The sequence below is a fragment of the Rhinopithecus roxellana genome, chromosome 1 (assembly GCF_007565055.1).
Source record: "Rhinopithecus roxellana isolate Shanxi Qingling chromosome 1, ASM756505v1, whole genome shotgun sequence".
Taxonomy (NCBI): Eukaryota; Metazoa; Chordata; class Mammalia; order Primates; family Cercopithecidae; genus Rhinopithecus; species Rhinopithecus roxellana.
The window spans coordinates 127,176,622-127,197,816 of NC_044549.1; the positions used below are offsets into that span (position 1 = coordinate 127,176,622).

Genomic DNA, 21,195 nt, shown 5'->3' on the forward strand with positions numbered 1-21,195 from the left:
CGGTTCCTTAGGGCTTACCTTTTTCAGTATTTCTGTGTTCAGCAGCATGTAAATGTCTATAGTACGACTTTCTTCTTTAGCAAGAGCACTAAAGTTACAGTGTGCTGTTAGGCAAGAAATTCCTGGTTTTTCACAGTCCTGAGAAGAAAAGTCAGAAAAATTTCCAATGGAATTAAGAACAAAGACAAATCCACAACAATTTATAGAGTAGTGGGCTCCATGAACTTGGTGACTGAGGCAATTTCAGGCAGAGGAAATCCATAAGAAGATGCAATCATTTTTTCTTGCCACCAGAGGGCATTCAAGGGATTTCCCACCCGGTAGGAACCAGAGCAGGCCTTTAAGTCAAGCAACTGGGAGAAAACAGCTCACTAGTTAATCCTACCAAGAATTGGATGAATTCACAAAGAGAAATATATATATATATATATGTATTTTTTAAAACCACACACTTAAATTTTGCATTCTGAAAGCATTCTTATGAGTTTTGAACACAGACACGTTTCCTACATTGTGTGATTTCCACCTGTGCAAATATACTTTCATGCCTATTTATCAGGTAGGGTAAATGAGAGGGCTAAGAAGTCGCGTGACTCTTGCTCAAGGAAACACAAAAGTTACAATAGAGACGTAAATCCGGCTGGGCGTGGTGGCTTATTCTTGTAATCCCAGCACTTTGGGAGGCTGAGGTAGGGGAGTCACCTGAGATTAGGAGTTCAAGACCATTTTGGCCAATGGTGAAACCCTGTCTCTACTAAAAATACAAAAATTAGCCAGGAGTGGTGGCGGGTCCCAGCTACTGGAGAGGCTCAAACAGGAGAATTGCATGAACCCTAGAGGTGGAGACTGCAGTGAGCCAAGATCACGCCACTGCACTCCAGTCTGGACGACAGAGCAAGACTCCATCTCAAAACAAACAAACAAACAAACAAACAACCAAAAACATAAATCCCAAATTTAAGGTACAAAAGTTTTCTTTTTTATATGATAGGTTCCGAAATGCATATACATACCTTGATGATGTTTCATCTATAGGGCAAAATTTTCAGCCAGAGTCATAACTATAAAATCACTAGGTATCACTACATCTAACAATCTAAGGGCTTTAAGCAATAAATGTATCATCCTCGCTATGTTAGTAAAAAGAAAAAATCCCAACCTTTCAAGTGGCAGTCATCCTTCTCAACAGGAGAAAAGAATGAGAAAGGAAATGATAAAGGTGAGATGTGCCAGGGCTGAAATAAGGAGCTTAGAGAAATGTAACCAAAGATAATAAAAAGGAGGCTTTGGAAAAGCACTGTCATTCCATCTTCAATACCTTCACGTTTTAAAAATGCAGGTATTAACAAATATAGTAAACAGAACAAATCTGAAGTGTATGTCTTTATAATTTTTTTTTTTTTTTTTTGAGACGGAGTCTTGCTCTGTCACCCAGGCTGGAGTACAGTGGCACTATCTTGGCTAACTGCAACCTCTGCCTCCCTGATTCAAGCTATTCTCCTGCTTCAGCCTCCTGAGTAGCTGGGATTACAGGCGCCCACCATACCCGGCAAATTTTTGTATTTTTAGTAGAGACAGGATTTCAACATGTTGGCCAGGCTGGTCTCAAACTCCTGACCTCAGGTGATCCACCCCCTCAGCCTCCCAAAGTTCTGCGATTACAGGTGTGAGCCACCATGCCTGGCCTGTCTTTATAAATTTTTACATGTGTTTATACCTGGAGGACCACCACCCTGATTAGGGTGTACGACATTTCCAGCATCTAAGCAGGCTCCCTCATGCTCCATCCCATCCATATTCCTCTGAAAGTAACCACTTTCCTGACCTCTATCACCATGATTAGTTTTTGCTATTTCTGAACTTTGTATAAGTGAAATATTACAATATGTGGCTTTTGTCTCTAGCTTCTTCCACTCAATATCATGAACATAGCAGTAGCAATTTTTCATTACTGTGTAATATTCCAGTGTATGGTTATACCACAATTGCTTACTTATTCTCCTGTTGATGGATATTTGCATTGTTCTCAGCTTTCACCTATTTTAACATTTCTGTGAGCATTCTTGTTCATGTCTTCTCTGGGGGGCACAAGTACTCATTTTTCTTGGGGATATACTCAAGAGTAGAATGGCTGTGTCACAGGATACATATATGTTTTGTTTTAGTAGATACTATCAAACAGTTTCCCAAAACGTTTGCACATGAATAATCACTCTTGCTTAGACTCATACTAGTCGAAGAAACATTTTACTTTGTGCTTGGTGGGTTGCAAAGATTTATCCCTTTCCCAGGTAATAGGATTTGGAATGTAAATTTAACATTTTGATTGAAACCTCAGACTGCAAATTAGGAGTTGAACCACAGTCTGTGCCTTTATAAGTCAATTGATTAAAACCAGATTTAGGAAATAATAAATATCAAATAGAAAACCGGTGTCTTCCGAGTGAGGACCACCCATGTTACCCCAGCCACTAAGCAAATCCTTACCAAGACTTTTCTGCCAGACTTTGTGAAAAAAGCAAATATTGTGTGGAAGATATTTTCTTGTTCTTGAGGGATGATGCAGGGAGTTGGGTTTTTCTGGAAAGAGCAGTTTCCTTTCTCTTGGCCCACCTGCAAATGAAAAGAGGCCTGTCAGAGGGTCAGTCTCAAGAATGAATCATGATGCTAGAGCCCCTTATTATAGAGGCAGGAGTGGTAGAACCCCAATTTACCTTTCCTCCTTGTCCATTTTGAAGTGAACAATGGCTGAAAAGCTGAAAGGCAGAAGTTGTAGCATCAACGGGGCCAAATAATAGAAAATGGGGATCTTAGGTCCCCCAATAATTGATGAGATGACATACAACATGCAAATGAGATCTGACTAGGAAATAGGAAGACTTAAGGAGTAAAATAAGCCTTATACTCCATGGTTTTGAAAGCACACTTAAGAACATTCTTATAAGCAATCCTTGTCTGAATGAGGAAAATGAGACTCAACTTAGGAAAATGAGACTCAACTTAGGTCACCGGCCAACGGCCATGAAGTCAAGAACCCAGGTCTGGAACTTGGGACCAAGCCTGATGGATGATCTACTGCCAGAGGTTTTCAACCATTCTAGAAACCCCCCAGGGTGCTGTAAAACTCCTTAGAGGTCCTCCTAGAGAAAGGGAATGGGCAGCAAGCAGGACTGCTCTCGGTCCAACTCTAAAGCCAGAGTTTTGCTACCAAAACACTAACTGAGCAGCCTCTGCCCTGAGCCAGACGGGGACCTGCATGCTCGTCGAGGTCTTGGTGAGTGATTTGATTTTGCTTCTGACAGCAATGGCAATGGTGCTGAGTGACAGCAACATTAGAAACAAAACAATGGTGTTTAGTATTTCGTGATGGTTTCCTTAAGAACAGCACTCTTTTTGATGTTTAAATTGAGGAACTGTTGAAAAAAATGAAGTCTTCTTTATATATCATCATCATATCACACGCTTGTAGCTGAAGACTGGACAGGATGTGAGGTCAAACCAGAAAATTAATAATTAGTAATTCATAATTTAGGATTGTGCTTACAATCCCATGGCTAACCACAGGCATCTGTTAAATTGCCCTATCTATAATGCCCTTGAGTAAAATACAGTTGTTCAAGAATGTTTCACTTTTTATTCATGGTAGGGAACAAAAACTTTTTTTGCTGTTTTTTTTTTTTTAACTTTTATGTTACGTTTGGGAGTATATGTGCAGGTTTGTTATATAGGCAAACTTGTGTCATGGAGGTTTTTTGTACAGATTATTTCATCACCCAGGTACTAAGTCTATACCCAACAGTTATTTTTTGTTACTCCTCTCTCTCCTTCCAACCTCCACTCTCAAGTAGACCCCAGTATCTGTTGTTCCCTTCTTTGTGTTCATGAGTTCTCATCATTTAGCTCCCACTTATCATTGAGATCATGCAATATTTGGTTTTCTGTTCCTGTGTTAGTTTGCTAAGGATAATGGCTTCCAGTTCCATCCATGTTCCTGCAAAGGGCATGATCTCATTCTTTTTTATGGCTGCATAGAATTCCATGGTATATCTGTACAACATTTTCTTTATCCAATCTGTCTTTGATGGGTATTTAGGTTGATTCCATGTCTTTGCTATTGTGAATAGTGTTGCAATGAACATTCATGTGCATGTGTCTTTATGGTAGAATGATTAATTTTCCTTTGGGTATATATACCCAGTAATGGGATGCTGGGTCAAATGGCAGTTCTCTTTTTAGCTCTTTGAGGAATAGCCACACTGCTTTCCACAATGGTTGAGCAAATTTATACTCCCATCAACAGTGTATAAGCATTCTCTTTTCTCCAAAACCTCTCCAGCATCTGTTAATTTTTGACTTTTTTTTTTTTTTTTTTTTTTTTTTGAGATGGAGTCTTGCACTGTTGCCCAGGCTGGAGTGCAGTGGCATGATCTCGGCCCACTGCAAGCTCTGCCTCCTGGGTTCAAGTCATTCTCCTGCCTTGGCTTCCTGAGTAGCTGGGAGTACAGGCGCCCGCTACTATGCCTGGCAAAATTTTTTGTGTGTTTTTAGTAGAGTTGGGGTTTCACCGTGTTAGCCAGGATGGTCTTGATCTTCTGACCTTGTGATTTGCTCGCCTCAGCCTCCAAAAGTGCTTGAATTACAGGCGTGAGCCACTGCACTGGGCCCATTTTTGACTGTTTAGTAATAGCCGTTCTGAATGGTATGAGATGGTATCTCACTGTGGTTTTGATTTGCATTTCTGTAATGACCAGTGATATCGAGTTTTTCACATGCTGGTTGTCTGCAGGTATGTTTTATTTTTATTTTATTTTATTTTTATTATACTTTAAGTTCTAGGGTACATGTGCACAATGTGCAGGTTTGTTACATACGTATACATGTGCCATGTTGGTGTGCTGCACCCTGCAGGTATGTTTTCTTTAGAAAAGTGTCTGTTTACATCCTTTGCCTTCCTTTTAATGGAGCTGCTTTATTCTTGCAAATTTAAGTTCCTCATAGATGACAGATATTAGACCTTTGTCAGATGCATAGATTGCAAATATTTTCTTCCATTCTGTAGGTTGTCTGTTTACTCTGTTGATAGTTTCTTTTGCTGTATAGAAGCTCTTAAGTTTAATTAGATTCTATTTGTCAGTTTTTGCTACACAAATAAACTAACAATGCTAATCTATTAATAATGAATTATAAAACAAGACCACCAAAATTTGCTAAATTGATCTCTATTTTACCTTTGATCCGAATACATTCCAGGATTTACTACATATATCTGAAAATAAATAAGATGAAGTTTTATATCCTCAAGTTAAACTATTAGAAAAGAGGATGTTGCCTATAAACGTTTCTCACAGTTTGGGACTTCTTGTCCTTTAAAAGTGTCTAATATTTTGGAAATTACTTTAGTTTTTTTTTTTTTTTTTTTTTTTTTTGGAGACAGGGTCTCTGTCTCCCAGGCTGAAGTACAGTAGTAGTCCAGCTCACTGCAGCTTCAACCTCCTGGGCTCGGGTGATCCTCCTTCCTCCGCCTCCTGAGTAGCTGGGACTATAGGCACATGCCACCACACACGGCTAGTTTTAGTTTAGTTTTGTTTTTTGTTGGTTTCTTTTTTTCTTTTTTTTTTTGGTAGAGATGGAGTTTTGCCACATTACCCAGGCTGGTCTCGAACTCCTGAGCTCAAGCAATCTGTCTGCCTTGGCCTTTCAAAACCTGGAATTACAGGCATGAGCCACTGCACCCAGCCTCAATTACTTGATTTGAACCACAACCTTTGGGGAAAACACACTAGCCTGAAATGATCTCAGTCAACATCGGGACTGGATGATTTTAGAGGTCACTAGAGGGAAATAATGGGGAGCAGGTAATGAGCTTTAATGAAGATTTGATAATTATTCCTTGGGTTCAGCTGCTGAAAGTTGCGATAAATATTGGAAAGCCCATTTTAGAAAGCAATACGTAAGCTGTTGATGTGGGAAGCAGCATGAATATTCACTTGCAAGATAAATGAGGAAAACAACGCAAGTGGGCGTTGGTGTGTGCCAATCAAATTCCAGAACCAACATGGATTCAAGAAGTTCTGCATTTCAAATAAATTAGGCAAATTGTAGATGATATATTCTCGTAAACTGCTGACTAAAAATGTGGCTTAGAAATGATATCCAGCAATCTCAGAAGATGTACACTTGGATAAAATTATTTTGTGAAACATAAGAATGGAGAGTATTATAGATTAATATATCATTCTTATAAAATTTTAAGCATTCAACCACATGATTAAGTTAAACATTATAAGCAGATAGTTGATTATTTCATTCATTTCCCCTAACTTCTTTTTATTGGGGTAAATTTACAGGCATTACAATCCACAGATCTAAAGGGTGCAGTTTGATGGATGATGTCACCCAGTAACTACTACCCCCATGAAAGTACAGAACTTGTCTATCGCTCCAAAAAGTTCCCACCAGTCCCTTGCCAGTCAATTCCCACTGTCCACTCCCCCCACCTCAAAGGCAATCATAGTTCTGATTCCTATTAAGTTGGCAAAAAAAAAAAAAAAAAAAAAAAGAGGGTTAAATTTACCTAATTAGGGAAACGGGGGATATGCTATTTGAGGCTTACCCTATATTTAGGTGTATATAGTACATGTGGATGGAAAATATTTATGCTTATTGGGTGTTTGAGAATCTGAATGTATGTAGTTGTGCTCTTAATATCCATCACTTTTTCATTCGGAAGCCTGCAGGTCTCTACATTCCCTGTCTGTCTTCTGGAGTGGACATCTGCTGACAGACCACTGGAAACTGTTTTCTGCAGTCCTGTGGCACGCACATTCCTCTGCTGAGATTACGAGACCTGGCCACCCAAACACGTTTGGTATGGGTTTAGAGAAACAGAACCTCTGAGCCCTGCAGGATGCATCCGTCCCTCATTAAAAACAGGCGTGGGAGCAGAGTTCCTCCTTGCTCTGCACATCAGTGCTTCAGGCTTCCAGGCAGGGAGAGGAAGCTTGGGAGCAGAGCTCCAGCCCAGCCAGCGTCGCTAATGTGTTTCAGGTGTGAAGAGCTGGTGCTGTCATCTGGCCACAAGATGCCAGCAGAGAGGGGTGGGGAGCTGGGAAAGGCAGGGCAAACGAGTGAGAAACAGCCAAGCCTCAGTGTCAACCCCAAGGGGCAGAGTCACAGCTCAGAAGTTAGTTTCCATCTCCCGCTGGGAGTTTCTGGGGTGGCCTGTGAACAGGGTAATGGCAATGGCGTGATGTGATGCAATGTGACACCTAGTCTGCCCCTGGTGGGATCTGGAAAAGGGAATGAGGACTGAGTCTGCGGTGAATGAAAATCTTGGCCAGTTGCGCTCCGACTGTGGTTACATGGGAATCACTTCAATTGGGGAAAGCAACGTTTTTCTGGAAGGTTCAGGGTGGTCCCCTTTCAAAACGAGACTGAAGGTTGCCTGGTGCTACATAAGTCTGATTCAGACCAGCTAATCCTATTGCAGTCACACCTTCAGTCCTCAGCTAAAACTCAGGAACTCAGTACCTACTCAGGGTCATCAAGGTTGGGGGCGGCGGTCCTCTACGTGTGTTGAACAGGTACCGATGTGACAGCCATGACAATAGTACCTAACACGTGCACGGCCCTTACTGCACGCCAGGCTCTCAGTGCTTTCCACACATTAACACCAGTCCTCACAGCAGTCCCCTGAGGCAGGTGCTATTACTGTCCCCACTTTTTTTTTTTCTTAAGATGGAGTCTTGCTCTGTTACCCAGGCTGGAGTGCAGTGCTACGATCTCAGCTCACTGAAACCTCTGCCTCCTGGGTTCAAGTAATTCTCCTGTCTCAGCCTCCCAAGTAGCTGGAATTACAGGCGCATGCCACCATGCCTGGCTAAGTTTTTTTTGTATTTTTAGTAGAGATGGGGTTTCACCATATTGGTCAGGCTGGTCTTGAACTCCTGACCTCAGGGGATTCACCTGCCTCAGCCTCCCAAAGTGTTGAGATTACAGGTGTGAGCCACTGCACCCAGCCTACTGTCCCCATTTTATAGATGGAGGCAAACTGAGAGGCAACAGGAGGCCCAATGACCACCAGAGGTCCCCCAGGTAGCAGGCCACAGAACTAGGCTGGGACACACATCACACAGATGCAGACATCTGCTTGTCACCGCTTTCCTGCACTACCTCTTAGGTGGAAGCTGGATGGGGCTGGGGCAGGAGTCACAGAGGAGTAGAGGTGGACGGAAAGCTTCCTCTCCTCTTACTGTGGTCAGAGGAAGAAACCACTAGCCTGGAAACCTCAGCATTCTCCAGCCTGACCCATTTCCACCACTGTGGCAAAAAAAAAAAATGACTCCTGCTTAGACCATGGGAGATAAAAGTGCCTGCTGACTGAGAAGAGGCCTATTCTGTACGGCCTCTTGGGCTAGAAGGGGGAACAGAGCATTCTGGAATGTTGTTTCTGGAAGGCAGCTGCGAGATCATGCAGTCCTTGTGGCCTCAGCTGACAGATAAGGAAACAGAGGTCCCCGAGTTCAGTGACTTGTCCGAGGTCACGTCCGGGCCCCAGTGAAGGAGTTCTGTGGTACAGACGCTCTTGATGAATACTCAACAGTCTTGGCTTCAGCCCTAGCTCTGCCTGCTAACAGCTGTGCCAGTTTGGGTCTCCAGGGCCTCAGTTTCCTCATGTACCCATGAGGATGTTGGCCTGTGTAGTCACTCAGGTTGTCCTCAATTGCTAATTCCTCACTTCATGAACTGTCTGTGCATTTTCATTACAGCAGGGGGCTACCTTATCTCATCACACAGATAAACAATTACTGACGATCCATCCCCTACAACTCGGTTTTAACTGCCCTCTTTGCTCAAAGTCAAGGGGATATGATGCTTTTTTGTGTGTTGCAGACAACCCAAGCATCCTCGGCCAATGACCAACAATGTCATTTCCTTGGCTGGCCAAGGACTCTGTGGCCATCGCCCCCTTGCTCTTCTCTGCCCACTCACTCCTCATTTATTTCCCAGGCTATCGGAGTCCAAATGCTTCTCATGACATGGCTGCTTATCTCTCAGGGCCTCTGGGAGCTGGCAGAGGTCCATGGCTATTAGAATTTGAACAAAAGGACTTCACCAGGCACCCAAACAAGGACAGGAGGATGCAGGACATGGTGAAAACACTGTATTCTACCAAGGCTGGTACTGAGGGTTTTCTTTTGGCATCTGCCCTCCTCCTAACCCCAAAGAGGACATTGTGCAAACTGAAACCATGGTGACTGGGGAAACTGTCAGGAACCCTGGCTGCGGGAGTCCAAGGAGTGACCATCACTTGGTGGCAGAGTCTGGGTCAGCCTCAGTCAAGGGAGCTGTCATGGTCAGAAGCCACCGTGGTGCCGGGCCTCTGAGAGGATAAAGTGTCCCCTGTTCACTCTAGGGGATCTGGCAAGACCTCGCTTCATGAAGTACTGGGTTTGAAGTGTGAATCAGGGCTGATTCCATAGGTGTGATACTAAGAAAGACAGCAGATCCTTTGTTTCAAACGTTGTTGTCATCTGATCCCAGGTGGAGAAGGGAAGTCAACAGCTTTTACTCCCCAGGCTGAGGTGGTCTGATAAAGGGCTTGGAGGAAACAGGGCATTTCTATGTTGTAGGCTCGGGAGAGGGAACTCAATCAGGCACTTCTAAGAGTTGTCTGTTGACTCAGAGCAAGAGAGAGGACACAGGTTTCCCTCAACAGGGCCCAGAAGAGAGCAGCCAAACACATTCCCTCTGCCTGGGTCTGAACACTGAAGAGGTAGAAAAGTCCTCTGATCTTTCCTCTAAGTGCCATGCTCCAAGCACATCACCCTGGGAAACTGCTTATGGTCCCATCTCTACACTGAGTTCAGATATCAATGGAAATAATACTAACATTAGGCGCTGTTCTAAGAGAACGGCATATGCTGAATCCTTACGGCACCCATGTGTGGAGGGTACTACTCTGAGGAGGGTGACCATACAATTTATTGTCTCAATTGGGACATTTTTGAGGTTCAACCAGCTAGAATAGCAACACAGAGACATTTATCCGAGATGTGACAGGTAAGCTTTAACTTCTGGTCTCCTCAATTTCCACCCCTTTTTACAGATGAGGAAACTGAGGCCCAGAGAGGTTAAGTAACCTGTCATGTCTGAGAAGCACATCTCCAAAGTCCCCGCCAGGATGCTCTGTCCCACTCCATCTTCCTTGCACCAGGCTGCATAGTCGCTATTCCACATACTGAAGCCCAAACAGGCCCTGACCACCACCTCACTGTTTATCCATTCACAGCCCGTCAGAGCACAGCTCCTAATGAGATTATAAATCTTGTCTACAAATTTCTCCCTCTACCAGGCAGTCAGCCCCTCTCATGATCTGACTCAGAGGAGGTGGCATTGCAGGTGGATCTCAAAGGATAAAGAAAACTTCTCAAGGGTAAAGGGAGCAGGGAGAAAGGAATTCCAGGAAGAGAACAGCATGTGCAAAAGCATAGAGGGGCAAACTTGAGACCTGAGTCTAGAGAGCCGAGGAGTTCAATACAGGTCAGGGACTGAATGAATGCTGGGTAGCGGTGGCCAGAACCGAGGCAGGGGAGATGGGCCTGGACATGGAGGAGGGGATGTGACAAGTCTTACATGTGGCGTGGACGGAGGTAGTTACCTAGGAGGTTAGAGGAACCAAGGAAAGCTTTGAAGCAGGAGAATGTGTGAGAATGTATGATTTAGATTATGTAGATTAACATCACTCAAAATTAAAAAAATAATTTGCAGCTTTGGTATGTGATATTATTAGTTGTTTGTTTGTTTGTTTGTTTTAGACAGAGTTCTGCTCTGGTTGCCCAGGCTGGAGTGCAATGGTGCAATCTTGGCTCACTACAACCTCTGCCTTCCGGATTCAAGCGATTCTCCTGCCTCAGCCTCCCGAGTAGCTGGGATTATGGGTGTGCGCCACCATGCCCGGTTAATTTTGTATTTTTAGTAGAGATGGGGTTTCACCACGTTAGCCAGGCTGGTCTCAAACTCCTGACCTCAGATGATCCGTCTGCCTCGGCCTCCCAAAGTGCTGGGATTACAGGTGTGAGCCACCGCGCCTGGCCTATTAGTATATTTTTAACAGGCAGAAGCACAGATGCCTCTACCAGTTTGCCATTCTACCAGTATCAACCTCATCAGCTGGCTGGGGTTCCAAGGATAGGGAGGGTCACCAAACTGTCCATGGCTTGATGCCCCTTGAATGCGTGCATCACCAATAAAAGGAAAACAGAAGATCACATTAGCAGAGGAACAAACCCAGTGACAGTAGTGCTCCCCATGAGCCACGGCTGGAGTCATCCCCAATGTGGTTTCTGGGTAAAAAAAACCCTAAAAACTATGATCTAAAAGCTATGTTTGTTGAATTGGCTTGGATTAAAGGGGACCTAGGTTCATTTTGGAATAACATATGTTTCCTGTTAACTCACGTTTCTGTGTTATTCATTGACTTTATGTTCTCTGTTACATCCCTGGGCCACTTTTCCATATCGTATTACACCAATCACAGCTGATGGCAATGGGGTAAACATGACCCACCCCCTGACTTATCGCCTGCTTCTCTGAAGTCACACGCTCCTTGAGTTTGAAAACTCAGAGAATGTTTTGAATGCCTACTTTGCTAATTCAATTACCCATTGCCTACTCTGAGAACCAAGGCATCAAAAGACAGTAAGCCTCTATTCCAGCACAGGAGGCTGAACACATACCATAATGGCTGTGGTGACATTAATTTTAGGACTTCGGGGTTTGAAATAAAGATAGTACTCATATAATAACTGAGAAATGATACCAGCTGGTTGATTAGCCTGACCTAAGGTGTCTAGTTCTAGAAAGATAAATAAGATAGTTTCGTATTATCCATCTAGAAAAATGCAAACCATGATTCATAGTTGCTTACCAGCCTTAAAGGGCTCTTCAAATTATATCTCATGTTAAATCATGTTGCTATGATTTACTATTGTTTCTTCATATTGACCAAAGACTAAAATATGATAATATTAATGAATCCTAAGACAAAAACTTTCATGTATCACCATTCATTTCAAGACCCTGTACTAACGCAGACTCAGGATAACCTACAAACAGTGAATGCTCACAGGCTCTGTTCATTTACTCAGATTTTTCAATTGCAATGACACTGTTTAATATAAACCAGAGAAACAGCGATAATGATCTTAGATTGCTCCTTAATATGAACATGCCTAACTTCATGTTACTTGCACGTGCATCATCCCATTTGAAAGTAATGAGGAGTTTTCAATGGCATTCTTCGGGAGATCCTTCTGAAGAATGATGGGTTCTTTTGCTTTGTGAAAAGAGACTATGTTCATTAGTGCACCAAGTTCGGACTTTCTGACATTTTCCCCTCTGTGTAGCTAGTGGTTCCAAGGTGTTTATACAAATAGACAAAAGTCCAAAAAAAGAGAAACAGTCTGATAACCACAACAACATAAGCTAGGCTAATGTGAGGCTCTGGCTTTGGACAGTCCCTGCTAGCTTCAGTGTTCAAATAAAGAGTTCTATCTTTGAACTGAAACGGGTAAACAAAATCACACAACAGCCCACTCCAAACCTGCAGAGCTGGGGATGGAGCAGGAGGAGCAAGAAATTAAAGAATGACCTAGTATCACTCAAGCACAGAAAGGAAAAGAGAGTAACTATAGATGTCTTCTCTCTTTCTAACTGAAAACTGTCTTCTAAATAAAATACTCGCTTTCTTTAACCCTTTCCCCAACCCTTAAGGCAATCATCCCTGTGAAAAGTGGTATGGGGTCTGAAAAGGTCAGGGTGTTACTGAGATCAAACCTGAAACTGAAAATAAAGGGGCAAAGCCTCCAGACCAATGTTTCAGAGGAAAGGTTGAGTATAATCCATTACACAGTTTTGACTTCTGTATGAGGCTGCTATTAGTTCTTCAACAATTTTGCTTCTCATGATAAAAGCCAGAGGATTTCATTTCCATCAGCTTTATGGTTTGGCTAAAACAATGCCCCTGCATCCTCCCTTCCTCCCTCTTCCTTTGCGTTTGACAGGCCAACATGCTGGAAAGTCAAGAGTGCAGGCCACCACCACCAGGCTGCCCTGTAAAATGGGATGGCCTTTAATTAATTTACATGTAATCAGAGAAAGACAAGTTCCCCAGACGAAGCCCATTTCCCAGGCATGGGGATGGCCTTTTATTGGCGTTAAAGCAATACAGATGGGAAGTAGTCTCAGAGAAGCAGTGACACAAAAGAATTTCCAGATGTGGTCAGATTCTCTTAAATGAAAAAGCGATACATAAATATGTTATCTGAGCACTTGACATGCATACCAAAAATGTTTTCCTTCCACAGATAATGAAATATTTTGGAAGCAGAATGGTCTGTTGATTTGGGTAATAAATGAGTCAGTAGCCCCCATATGAGACACAACATGGTCCTTGGAATTGTATCTGCTTGTTTAAATTCTGGTTCCAGCTCTTGGACCCATCTTAAGGTAAAGAACGAAGCTCAGACCCATCTTCCCTTAAAGGCCAAAGCAGCACACCTATTGATTCACTGGGTTGTTTCTGCATTTCCTGCATATATTGCTTTATTAGTTCCCTTTTATCAAAGGGTAAATCACACTCATTTGCTGGATGCCATGATTCCTGCATCACCATCTGTCTAACCTCTTCCCCTACGTTTCTGAGAGTACATACACCAGAGCAGTGAAAAGTGAAACCTCGGTGTCATTCATTAAGTCTCAAGTTTCAAGGACTTCATGGGAGGCCTGAAATACGCTTTAGGTCATAAGTTTAGATTAAGGAGAAGTAAGTGAGGTTGGCTCCCTGACAACTGGGGAGATCATTACTTCTCAGCATCTAACAATGTTGAGGCAGTTTCTTTTGGTCTGAAGAAACTTGGGGTGTATGTCAGAAAAGTGTTTTCCTGTTTTTGTGCTTCCGAAGCACACACAATTAGTCCTTGGAAGGTTAAATGAGAACCATGTGCTTCTCAGCAATGACTGATGAGCTCTGTTTATCCTCAGTGAGACTTCCTGTTACCGACTTTGGTAACAACCCATCACTCCTGCCACGGCAGGGCTCTGTGTCATGTTGCTTTTAAGGAATGAACGCAAGCAAACTCCTCATCACCAACTTTTAACGCCTATTCATGTAGCAGACCAGAGAACACCAGGCACCTACACATCGGCATTCAACCGGCCCACACGCTGGCAACGAAGCATTAATGCTTCCAGATGTCACAGCAGCTGCGAGCACAAGACATTTGGGCTCCTTGATAAGGCCGGGCGCCTTCAGTCAGCAGGGAGACAGCACTGTGGGCTTGATTTATTCTCTCTGGCCACACAGGTTAAAGGGCAGCCTCTGAACCACACTGTGTATGGACAGCCAGGGCTGAAGCTTACCCCCACCTTCCAGAGGGTGTGTGTTGAGTGTAACTTGTGCACAGAAACACACACGCTTTCTCCCTCTAGCCAAGCTCAAATTAACCAACAGCCTAGGAACGTAACTCTTGTTCCAGAATTCAATCAGCCATCTCTCTTCTTTGAAGTGTTTGGCTTCTGTTAAGAAAAAGATTTAAGGCAAACCTAATCCTGACCCATTTCAGGAACTTGACTATTCAACTTGCATTCATACATGTGCAGAAAGAAGAAAGTGCAAAAGAAAAACAATAGAAAGTTTAGGGCCATTACTGAGATCAGCAGTGTCTGTGTGAGAGAGAGAAACTGAGGGGGAAGGAAATATGTATGCACATCCCTGACCACAGCTTGTAGGGTTGAAATTTGCTCTAAGAAGCCTTCATTTCTGATAAGTAATTCAATCTCTTATTTCAAAATTTCACCTTCCTATTCTCACATTGAAATTAAGGCAACCTCTGCCACGGGTTAAAGGAATTCGTCAAAATATTCCTACTGGGGGATCTCAAGTAGAGATGGGGGAATGTCCTGAAGCCAATCCCCAGGAGATACAAGGGGTGACTGTGCGTCTGAAGATGCCACTAACAGAGTGGAAGCAGCCATTTCTTTCGTTTATGTGAGCACTCACTATGGTCTTGGCACCAAATGTTGGAGATACACAGAGAATAAGGACCTTACCCTTTACTCTCATGGTGTTTTTAATCTCGTGGAAGAAGACTGACGATAAAAGAGTAATTTCACATAGTGACGAGTGCTACGAAGAAAACAACATACAAATGGGACACAGCGTAATGCGGGTTTGCAATTTTAGGTAAAGTGCTCAGGGAAGACTCATTGAGAAACTGAACTCTGGGCTCAGATCTGCATAATGAGAAGGAGCCAGCTATGTAAAGATTGGAAGGAACAGTGTTCTCAGCAGAGGCAGGTGCAAAGGCCTTGAGGCAGGACCACCTGCGAAGGCATCTGGTAAGGCTTGACAGAGAGGACATATGAACTGGGTCTTGAAGAATGAGTGAGCTTTCCACAGCCAGAGGGGAGGAGAAGCCACTAGCAAGGGCAGGGGGCCCAGGGAAGTGCATAGTGAGAGCCTTCAGCGGCCTTCATAGTCCAGGGAGGCTGGAAGACAAGGTCAGGGGCGAGGGGACATTGGAGAAAATGGCCTGGAAAGGTGGGTGGGAGGGAACGCGGGGTTTTGGACCTCATGGCTTTGGCCATTAAGATTACCTTAACTTTTTTTTTTACTGAGAATCTCAGGAGTGTTTCTAAGCATTATACAGATAAATTATTAGAACTAGAAGTTGGCGTAGAGAATTATTAGGGCTAAAGTTCTCAGATGGTAAACCAGGTCCTTACTGCTTGAGTGATAATGATTCGTGATGAGGAGGGGTTGGATGAAGAGGCATGGGATTTGCTGCCAGTTTTGAATTTTTATTTGGAGAATATGGAGAGAGCAAAGAGGACACTCTAGGATGGGAAAGAAACTTAAAGGAATTGTAAACTTTTTTGGAAGAGAAGGGGGAAGTCAAGGTCATAGCTCAACTTCTCTATAAGAGGGAACTAGGCAACTGTTTTTCATTTTACTAAGGAAAGGTCATGGGGCATGGAGAATTGTGGATAGTCATAACAAGGGATTTGAGGGATACCAGAATGGCTTAACAAAGAGAACTTGCTGGAAAAGTGGTCCTGTTGTACTGGGGAGACGTCTTGATTGTATTTTGTCCAAAGGTAGAAGGTTGGATCATATAGTCCCCCAAATCCACCTGTTCCTACATGAGAGAGGTTTCTAATCCTTGCTAGAAGGAACCTCTCACCCAGAAAGCTGGCTTGGTACAGTCAGCCCTTGACTTTCTACCAAAAAAAAAAAAAAAATTGAGGGTGAAGGAGGGGAAAAAAAGAGGCATGTGTTCACGATGGTGAAGAGCAGCAGAGATAAAATGTGCATTGTTCAGTTTTGTTTTGGGTGATTTGCTGGGTTGTTTAAAGTGCCAGGTCTGGCTCTTATACAAGTCTCAGCTCCAATAAGCTGGCTGCAGGGGAGACTTCTTGTTGCAATTATCGTGCAAGCATAGCTAAGTCATAAAATCCAGGACTTTTCTGATGTGAAATGTGCAGGCTTTAAAAATCAGTATCACTGTCAACTGCTGTTGCCAGCAAAATAAGTGATTCACATTGTGGCAGAAAACTCCCCCAGAGTGAAAGCTAATGAGAACACACACGGAGGCTTCTGGATGTCCAGTCGGAATCCCACACAAGGGCAGCATAGGGGCTGGCATTTCAAAGGTCAGAAATCAAATAGGCTAAAATCAAGGGGGAGAGAATTCTCAGGAAAGACACAGACTTGGCAAGGACTTCATGGGCAAAGAAGATCTCATTGCAGACTCCTGTAAGATAGCTTTGGTCCCTGCAACTTCTGAATAAAGGTCTCCGTGAAACTGCCCCTGACCACTGCATTTAAAATTACAACGTTTCCCAATCCCTATTCTCTTGCTTTTTAAATTTTTCTCCATAGCATTCACCATCACGTAATAAACTATATGCTTTACTTATTATTATCTTTCCCCACCAGAATGTAAGCTACATGAGGGCTGGAAATTACTTTTTGTCTGTTTTCCCCTCTGCAGTAGGTGCTTAGCATATGCTGGGTGCAAAGTATTTGTTCAAAGAATGAGCATGTGGATAAAAATATCCCCACAACAGCCTCTCGTGGTGAGGACTGTCATCACCATTTTACAGACAACAAAATGGGAGAGCAGAGATTTAAGTCTCATGCTTTAGACCAGGGCTTCTTAAATATGAACAGACAAAGGAATCCCCAGGGATCTTGCTGAAGTGAAGGCTCTGACTCAGCAGGCCTGGGTGGGGCCTCAGTTCTGCATGACTGTGCCTCAACTTCCAGGTGGTGCTAGAGCTGCTGGACAGCTACACACCCAGACAAAATGACAGCACAAGACCCTGCAGGTAGCTGAAGGAAATCAAAATGTTTTATCCAAAATAGGTTTCTTTGACATCGTTTGAAATGGCTGCTGCAGGGCTAGCAGACAGAGGTGGCTTTGCAAAACTATCACTTGTGGGGAAATTTTGCATCTGTAGAGAATCTCCTTGAATGCAGCCAGGCCTTCTCTTTCTAGGCCTTTCCCAGATCTAGGACAGATTTGAGTCTGACACCTTTACAAGTCTGAAAAGAAATTCACCATCTACTCTCTCTAAGGATTAAGACCTGGAAGGTTTCATCTACATAACAACGTCACCGTTGCTAGCCAAGCCTCCTTCGTTCTCTCCCTCATAACATGTCTTGCCATTAAAACCTGGTTGTGGTCATGCTCTGAGCATGCATTCTTTCTATAACCTCAAGATGGTATATAAGCTTCTGTACCTTACTAGGGGGCTGGGTCTTCATTCTGAAGCCTCCCCTGTATACAAGTTAAATAAATCTGTGTGCCTTTTCTCCTATTAATCTACCTTTTCTGAGTTGATTTTTCAGTGAAAAGGACCAAGGTTTCCACACTGTACAGTTGTGGCAGGGTGAACCCCCAAATTGGGGTTTGGCCTGGGAGGGCCAGTGGGTTTTGGCTTCCTAAGGGAAAGAATTCAAGAGGAAGCCCAGAGAGTAAAGCGAAAGCAAGTTTATTAAGAAAGTAAAGAAATAAAAGGGTGGTTACCCCATAGGTAGCACAGCCCCAAGTGCTGCTGCTTGGCTATTTTAATGGTTATTTCTTGACTAAATGCTAAAAAAGGAGTGGATTATTCATGAGTTTTACAGGAAAGGGGCTGGGAATTCTCAGAACCCAGGGTTCCTTCTGTTTTTAGACCATATAGAGTAACTTCTATGGGTTGCCATGGCATCTGTAAATTTTCATGGTGCTGGTGAACTATCGTTAGTGTCACCATCTTGATTCTGGCTGGCTTCAGCTGGCTTCTTCACCACATCCTGCTTTATCAGCGGGGTCTCTGTGACCTGTGTCTTGAGAAACAATTCCTGCTGAACTCCTATTTCATGGTGAACCCCACTGTTAAGAGTGAACATCAACTTAACCACTTACCAATTTACCTTGGCCTTCCCTCTAACTCTTCCTCGCCTCAATTTCCTCATGAAATTATTATGAAGATTAATTTGTTCTTGTAAAGTACTTGATACAGTATCTCTGCACTATGCCTATCTGTAATAAGTTAGTAAGAATTCATTACTTTTTGGTCTGAATCTAACAACTTTCTCTCAGAATCCTAACGGAACATTATTAAAGTTATGTTCTACTTTACCAAAATAGGAGAAGTCAATATTTATGCTAAGAACCATGATAATATAAACCTACCATCAGAAAATTAGAAGTTTCTCCCGGATATATCACGTAAAGGTTTTGAGACAGGTTCCTAAAAGTGGAATTGTTGGCATTCGTATTTTAAATGTTGGTAGTTATTGTCAAATTGCCTTTCACACCAGCAGTATTTGAAAGTGCTCATTTCTCTTCATCTTAACCGACAATGGATCTTAACAATTTTTTAGATTTTTGCCAGTTTAATGAGGAGAAAAACCTCATTTTAAGTTTGCATTGCTCTGATTACCAATGAGTCTAGGCATCTTTCTATATGTTTATTTGCTATTAAAATTTCTTCTTGAACTCCTGGCCTCAAGTGATCTTCCTGTTTCAGCCTCCCAAAGTGCTAGTATTACAGGCATGAGCCACCATACCCAGTCCCTAAAATTTCTTCTATGAATTTCCTGTTCATATAACTTCAACCATTTTTATAATTTTTGGTCTTTTCTGTATTATTTTGTAGAAGTAATTTATATATTATCTATTTGTTACCCATGTTGCAAATATGTTCTCCCAAATATCTTTTCCCTTATGATGTATTTTGATCACATAAAAGTTTAACGTTTTTATAGATTTAAACTTGTTAATCTTTTCTTTATAGTTTCAGGATCCTATGACTTGCTGAGGAAGAAGAGCTTCCCATCTAAATATTTTTTTTTTTTTTTTATTATACTTTAAGTTCTAGGGTACATGTGCATAACGTGCAGGTTTGTTACATATGTATACTTATGCCATGTTGGTGTGCTGCACCCATCAACTCGTCAGCACCCATCAATTCATCATTTATATAATGTATAACTCCCCAATGCAATCCCTCCCTCCTCCCCCCTCCCCCCTCCCCATGATAGGCCCCAGTGCGTGATGTTCCCCTTCCCGAGTCCAAGTGATCTCATTGTTCAGTTCCCACCTATGAGTGAGAACATGCGGTGTTTGGTTTTCTCTTCTTGTGATAGTTTGCTAAGAATGATGGTTTCCAGCTGCATCCATGTCCCTACAAAGGACGCAAACTCATCCTTTTTTATGGCTGCATAGTATTCCATGGTGTATATGTGCCACATTTTCTTAATCCAGTCTGTCACAGATGGACATTTGGGTTGATTCCAAGTCTTTGCTATTGTGAATAGTGCCGCAATAAACATACGTGTGCATGTGTCTTTGTAGTAGAATAATTTATAATCCTTTGGGTATATACCCAGTAGTGGGATGGCTGGGTCATATGGTACATCTAGTTCTAGATCCTTGAGGAATTGCCATACTGTTTTCCATAATGGTTGAACTAGTTTACAATCCCACCAACAGTGTAAAAGTGTTCCTATTTCTCCACATCCTCTCCAACACCTGTTGTTTCCTGACTTCTTAATGATTGCCATTCTAACTGGTGTGAGATGGTATCTCATTGTGGTTTTGATTTGCATTTCTCTGATGGCGAGTGATGATGAGCATTTTTTCATGTGTCTGTTGGCTGTATGAATATCTTCTTTTGAGAAATGTCTGTTCATATCCTTTCCCCACTTTTTGATGGGGTTGTTTGTTTTTTTCTCGTATATTTGTTTGAGTTCTTTGTAGATTCTGGATATTAGCCCTTTGTCAGATGAGTAGGTTGCAAAAATTTTCTCCCATTCTGTAGGTTGCCTATTCACTCTGATGGTAGTTTCTTTTGCTGTGCAGAAGCTCTTTAGTTTAATTAGATCCCATTTGTCAATTTTTGCTTTTGCTGCCGTTGCTTTTGGTGTTTTAGACATGAAGTCCTTGCCCATGCCTATGTCCTGAATGGTACTACCTAGATTTTCTTCTAGGGTTTTTATGGTATTAGGTCTAACATTTAAGTCTCTAATCCATCTTGAATTAATCTTCGTATAAGGGGTAAGGAAAGGATCCAGTTTCAGCTTTCTACTTATGGCTAGCCAATTTTCCCAGCACCATTTATTAAATAGGGAATCCTTTCCCCATTTCTTGTTTCTCTCAGGTTTGTCAAAGATCAGATGGCTGTAGATGTGCGGTATTATTTCTGAGGACTCTGTTCTGTTCCATTGGTCTATAGCTCTGTTTTGGTACCAGTACCATGCTGTTTTGGTTACTGTAGCCTTGTAGTATAGTTTGAAGTCAGGTAGCGTGACGCCTCCAGCTTTGTCCTTTTGACTTAGGATTGTCTTGGCAATGCGGGCTCTTTTTTGGTTCCATATGAACTTTAAAGCAGTTTTTTCCAATTCTGTGAAGAAACTCATTGGTAGCTTGATGGGGATGGCATTGAATCTATAAATAACCTTGGGGAGTATGGCCATTTTCACGATATTGATTCTTCCTATCCATGAGCATGGTATGATCTTCCATTTGTTTGTGTCCTCTTTTATTTCACTGAGCAGTGGTTTGTAGTTCTCCTTGAAGAGGTCCTTTACATCCCTTGTAAGCTGGATTCCTAGGTATTTTATTCTCTTTGAAGCAATTGTGA

The 21,195-nt window shown here is 42.6% G+C and overlaps 1 protein-coding gene across 1 annotated transcript in view; it reads right to left on the reverse strand.

The window, feature by feature from the left end:
• ITGA9 (integrin subunit alpha 9) overlaps positions 1-21,195 on the reverse strand; it is a 415,573-nt gene that overhangs the window by 43,678 nt on the left and 350,700 nt on the right. The window contains exons 24-25 of the mRNA XM_030930740.1: positions 2,488-2,613; positions 19-138 (exon numbers count right to left, since the gene is read on the reverse strand). Coding sequence (XP_030786600.1) covers positions 19-138; positions 2,488-2,613 — 246 coding nt within the window. The remainder of the gene's footprint in view (positions 1-18; positions 139-2,487; positions 2,614-21,195) is intronic.